Source organism: Rhinoraja longicauda, chromosome 6, assembly GCF_053455715.1.
Source record: "Rhinoraja longicauda isolate Sanriku21f chromosome 6, sRhiLon1.1, whole genome shotgun sequence".
Taxonomy (NCBI): domain Eukaryota; kingdom Metazoa; phylum Chordata; class Chondrichthyes; order Rajiformes; family Arhynchobatidae; genus Rhinoraja; species Rhinoraja longicauda.
In genome coordinates, this window is record NC_135958.1 from 9,180,202 (window position 1) to 9,186,316 (window position 6,115).

The following is a 6,115-nucleotide window of genomic DNA, read 5'->3' on the forward strand; positions in this document are numbered from 1 at the left end:
AGATGCTGCCCGACCCGCTCAGTTACTCCAGCACTTCGTGTCTTTAGTTGTAAACCACCATCTGCAGTTCTTTGTTTCAACATTTGAAAGACACTTGGACAGGAACGTGGATAGGAAAGGTTTAGTGGGATATGGGGCAGAATTAAATGGGGCATCTTGGTCAGCATGAACGAGTTGGGCTGAAGGGCCTGTTTCCATGCTGTATGTCTCTCTGACTGCGTGAGGCTTTCCACAGAGTGCCCGTGTCTGAGACAGGCATTGTTGCTTTGACAGAAACAAGGAGCCCCAGATGCTTATTTAGAAAAAAATACACAAACTGCTGGTGTAACGCAGCAGGTCAGGCAGCATCTGTGGAGGAATGGACAGTGGGAGACGGTGGGGGGGGGGGCAGGAATGGAGGGGAGAGGGAAGAGATATAGGTGCATGTTACACATATATATTATAAAACATGCCATATAATAACATTATATCCAATCAAAGAGTAACATTGAAAAAATGATACACTTATGTTTTGGGCACTAATTGATTGCGAATTATAAAAGGAAATTGCTTTTAATTATTTAGTGGGAGAAATTCCTTTAATTATAAGATACAGTGAGATGTTCGAATGGACTTGCATGTAACATTTGAGGCAATTTTCTCTTAATTGTCACACGTGCTTCTCAACGTAATGAATAGTTGCAGTTATTTCTTCATTTTGTTCTCTCTCTGCGGCAGTGCCACTGTTGTGGCTGGGTAGTAACTGCACCCAATCTTTCTCACTAAGGCTGGTACTGCCCAGGTCGACCGCAAAGGGTTGATTTGCGAGGACAGTGAAGGAAATGAGCCACTCAGGAACTGTGAGAGTCGAGCGGCAGAAGCTGACAGGCCAGACAACGATAACAAGAAATACTGCCCCCCTCTCATGCTGGTTTTTATGACTGAAACCACAGAAGAAAGTCCCGAGGATCGGAAAGGTCAGTTCCAAACAATTTAAAAAAGGAATTATTATCACAGCTCGGGAAATATCAAACTGAATGCTTCTAGTAAAGTTTTTCAAAGTTTTTTAGTTAGATAGAGCTCTAGGGGCTAGCGGAATCAAGGGATATGGGGAGAAGGCAGGCATGGGTTACTGATTGTGGATGATCAGCCATGATCACAATGAATGGGGGTGCTGGCTCGAAGGGCCAAATGGCCTCCTCCTGCACCTATTTTCTATGTTTCTCAAGGTGAAGTGCTTCAACATAGAGCAGCACAGTGGCGCAGCGGTAGAGTTGCTGCCTCACAGCGCTAGAGACCCGGGTTAGATCCTGACTATGGATGCTGTCTGTACAGAGTTTGTACGTTCTCCCTGTGACCTGCATAGGTTTTTTCCGGGTGCTCCAGTTTCCTCCAACACTCCAAAGACGTACAGATTTGTAGGTTAATTGGCTTCGGTTAAAATTGTGAGTTGTCCCCAGAGTGTGTAGGGTAGTGCTAGTGTACAGGGATCGCTGGTCGGCACGGACTCAGAGGGCCGAAGGGCCTATTTTCTCACTGTATCTCCAAACTAAACTAAATTAAATAGGCTTACTTCTCACTCCTGTGAGGCCACACAATTGAAATATGTATCTTCATGAAAATAAACCATTGTTTTTCCCCTTGTTGCCAACAGGAGTGAACCTACATCAGGTAAGCCAGCTGAAAAACAATCTTGTTTACAACATTGCCCTCTTGAGTACTGAAATCCATTTGCAGTTTTCCAAAACCGTGTAGTCGTTCCCCCTGTCATGAGGAATAAAACATTGCAGCGTGTCACAAAGAGTTGGAATCAGAGCGTCACAGAGTCATACAGTGTGGAAACAGGCCCTTCGGCCCAACCTGCCCACACCGGCCAACAGGTCCCAGCTACACTAGTCCCACCTGCCTGCGCTTGGTCCGTATCCCACCAAACCTGTCCTATCCATGTACCTGTCCAACTGTTTCTTAAGCGTTGGGATAGTCACTGCCTCAACTACCTCCTCTGGCAACTCGTTCCATACACCCACCACCCTTTGTGTGAGAAAGGTACCCCTCAGATTCCCATTAAATCCCCTTCACCTTAAACCTATGTCCTCTGGTCTTCGATTCACCTACTCTGGGCAAGAGACTCTCTGCGTCTACCCGATCTTTTCCTGTTATCAGAGTTTTGAACAGACCTATCATATTCTACGTTGTGGTGTTCAATCTCTCGTGAGATGTGTGGAGCAGGGACCCAAGTATTGGGATGCCTGGAGAGGTTCCTCACAAGTTGAATTGCTGGTTGGAATGTCAGGATGTAGGTTTATTATTGTCACACATACCCCGTTACAGTGTTTTAGAGATATCGCGTGGAAACAGGCCCTTCGGCCCACCGAGCCCCTGCCGACCAGTGATCACCCCATTCATGAGTTCTATGTTATCCCAGTTTTACATCCTACGCACTACGGGCAATTTACAGAAGTCAATTATCCTACAAACCTGCAAGTCTTTGGAACATGGGAAGTCGGCGATGGGAACGGATCTGCCGGCTCCGGCCGGGCCGGAGTTCCAGAGCCCCGGCCGCAGGGGGGCAAATTCCACCCGCCGATCGGCCGCGGAAGTCCTGATGAGGTCGAGATCGGCCGCCTCACCCGGCCTGGGCACCATATTTTCGGGGGGCCTTCCGGGGAGGGAGGATTTCAAATGCGCTCTCGTGATTTTGTCAGATTATACGAGGTACCAGACCACCAGTTGCTGGAAAATCGTAGGTGAACCGCCAGAACAGTTCAAGAACAGTTTCTTCTGCGCTATTATCAGAGTTTTGAACAGACCTATCATATTCTAAGGATGAATTTCCGATCTTCCGACCTATCTCGGTGCATCCCTTGCACATTTTGTCACTTGCATTTTCTCTGTGGCGGTAATGTGAAATTTGACACTCTGTTATTTTATGTTTTGCACTATTTATTGTACTCATACGTTCACAAGTGAGAGGAGTAGAATAAGGCCATTCGGCCCATCGAGTCTACTCCGCCATTCAATCATGGCTGATCTCTGCCTCTTAATTTCATTTTCCTATCTTCTCCCCATAACCCTTGACACCCGTTCTAATCAAGAATTAGTCTATCTCTGCCTTAAAAATATCCACTGAAGGTCTCCACAGCCCTCTGTGGCAATGAGTTCCACAGATTAACTATCCTCTGACTAAAGAAGTTCCTCCTCACCTCCTGTATGGTATGATTTGGCCAGATGGCATGCAATACAGTTTCCCTCCTCTCGTGCCTGTGACAATAATAATCCAACATCAATGGTATTGCCACACCACGATTATACCCAAAACCATTGAACTATAGTCAATGGACAGGAAAGGTTTGGAGGGATGTGGGGCAAACACAGGCAGGTGGGACCAGTGTAGATGGAACATCTTGGTTAGCATGGGCAAGTTGGGCCGAAGGGTCAGTTTCTACGCTGTATGATTCTATCATCCTATAAAGTGCAGCCAATGCAGCAAGAAAGTCTGAAGGAGGGTCCCAATCCAAAACGTCACCTATCCACGTTCTCCAGAGATGCTGCCTGACCAGTGCAAATTGGAGGATCAACACCTCATTTTTCGCTTGGGCAGCTTACACCCCAGCGGTATGAATATTGACTTCTCTAACTTCAAGTAACCTTTGCTCTCCATCCCTCCCCCTTCCCAGTTCTCCAACCATTCTGACTGTCCTTGATTACATTTTATCTCTGTTTGAAGATAGACACAAAGTGCTGGAGTAACTCAGCGGGTCAGGCAGCATCTCGAGAGAGAGAAGGAATGGGTGACGTTTCGGGTCGAGACCCTTCTTTTGCTTTGCTGTTTCCTTCTCCTAGCTAACAATGATCTATTCTACATTTTCCTTGATCTCCAGTCCCTTTGATGTCTTGATCTCACACCTTACACTTCTTTTATCTGTGTATCTCCCCTGACTCTCAGTCTGAAGAAGGGCCTCGACCCGAAACGTCACCATTTCCTTCTCTCCAGAGATGCTGCCTGCCCTGCTGAGTCACTCCAGCACTCTGTATCTCTGCTGCTTGACCCGCTGAGTTACTCCATCACTCAGCGTCTCTTTGCGTATCAACCAGAAATGGTTTTTTTCTTGTTTCTTACAAGAAAACCACCAGCTGTTTTCTGAGTTTTTCACATTGATCGTTTACACCCACCAGAACGGGCAGCAAGACCTGGGATTAACATCTCGTTTCAGACACGGTTCTTGGGAAAAAGCAGGGCTGCCTGATCTGACAATTTTAATTACGTGTGGCTGCAAGGATAATCCCACAACAGTACTTCCTTTCTTCCAAGAAATGGAACATAATGATTAAGTTTAACACTTGTCACATCCGACTTCAACGTCTATTTTCTCACTGACAGCGAGCTGGATTCCCCAGTGAAACACAACAGTTCTTTATGGTCCAGATTAGGGTGTTTTGTGACACCTCATTACTGCACGTCAGTGTATCCAGGCTGCTATCAATACATCAAGTCAATGTCTCACTTCAGAAATAGCTCCCATTCTGTGAACGCCCGGTTCACTGTTTATTCACATCTATGATCAGCTTGTCATTCCTCAATCTTTTTTTGCAATGTGACGTTTTTGTATTAAATCTTATTTTGTTACCTGTGTAAGATCACGAGACACAGGAACGGAATTAGGCCATTCAGCCCATCGAGTCTGCTCCACCATTTGATCATGGCTGATCTATCTTGCCCTCTCAACCCCATTCTCCTGCCTTCTCCATGTATCCTTTGACGCCCTTACTAATCAAGAACCTGTCAATCTCTGCTTTAAAACTATCCAATAACATAAGTTCAAAGGTTCATCATTTCTCGGAGCAGAATTAAGCCACTCGGCCCATCAAGTCTACTCCGTCATTCAAACATGGCTGACCTATCTCTCCCTCCTATCCCCATTCTCCTGCCTTCTCCCCATAACCTCTGACACCCGTACTAATCAAGAATTTATCAATCTCTGTCTTTAAAATATCTATTGACGGCAGCCACAGCCGCCTGTGGCAACGAATTCCACAGATTCACCATCCTCTGACTAAAGAAATTCCTCCTATGTAGAGTTTGATCCAAAACACTTGCGATCACAAGGATCCGATCAAAGATAGTCCGAGGGTCTTCACTGAGGTAGATAGTAGTTCAGGACTGCTCTCTAGTTGTTGGTGGGGTGGTTCAGTTGCCTGATAACAGTGGGGAAGAAACTGTCCCTGAATCTGGAGGTGTGTGTTTTCACACTTCTGTACCTCTTGCCTGTCATGGGAGAGGGGGAGGAGAGGGAGTGGCCGGGAGTGAGACTGGTCCTGGATTATGCTGCTGGCCTTGCCGAGGCAGCGTGAGGTGTGGATGGAGTCTTTAGTGAGTGAGTGAATTAGTCCCACGAAGATTGAATGTCCTGTGTTTGTGTGTCCCAGAAGGTGCAGAATCTGGCCAACAATCCAATGGAGAGAGTGCTCAGCAAGATAAGAGTGTGAATTCACCGTCACCTGGGGATGACTCACCAGTGGATGCCAGCGATCCAGAATGCCTGAACCAGATTTCCTTCAATTCCGTGATAAATAATTCCGTGGGTGGCACCGTGAAGCAGCAGTAAAGTTGCTGCCTCACAGCGCCAGAGCCACGGCTTCGATCCTGACTGTGGGTGCTGTCTGCGCGGAGTTTGTACATTCTCCCTGCGACCGCGTGGGTTTTCTCCAGGTGCTCCGGTTTCCTCCCACACTCCAAAGACGTAAAGGTTTGTAGGATAATTGGCTTGGTATGAGTGTAAATTGCCCCTAGTGTGTGTGCGTAGGATAGAGTCAATAGGCGGGGATCGCTGGTCGGTGCGGAGTTGGTGGGCTGAAGGGCCTGTTTCCGCACTGCATCTCTGAACTAAACTAAACTAAACATATCACATCCAAAAACAGAAGGATTTTTTTTTGGATTTATATTGACATATAACCAATAAACAAACATTTCCCCTGTGAGTATTACAGAACAAAGTAAGACAATATTTTTGTTCCACGGTATGAAGACATTGCCAATCTTAAAAAAAAAACCTGATCGAGATTTCTCCCTCTTGGCTCCAACCACTAATGATAAGCTGTGGCACTACACATGTATTTTAAGGACAGATGCCAAATA

The 6,115-nt window shown here is 46.4% G+C and overlaps 1 protein-coding gene across 1 annotated transcript in view; it reads left to right on the forward strand.

The window, feature by feature from the left end:
- The window catches only part of LOC144594689 (uncharacterized), a 63,003-nt gene extending 57,418 nt beyond the window's left edge, over positions 1-5,585 (forward strand). The window contains exons 5-8 of the mRNA XM_078401531.1: positions 767-956; positions 1,634-1,650; positions 2,143-2,275; positions 5,410-5,585. Coding sequence (XP_078257657.1) covers positions 767-956; positions 1,634-1,650; positions 2,143-2,275; positions 5,410-5,585 — 516 coding nt within the window. The remainder of the gene's footprint in view (positions 1-766; positions 957-1,633; positions 1,651-2,142; positions 2,276-5,409) is intronic.
- The last annotated feature ends 530 nt before the right edge of the window (positions 5,586-6,115 follow it).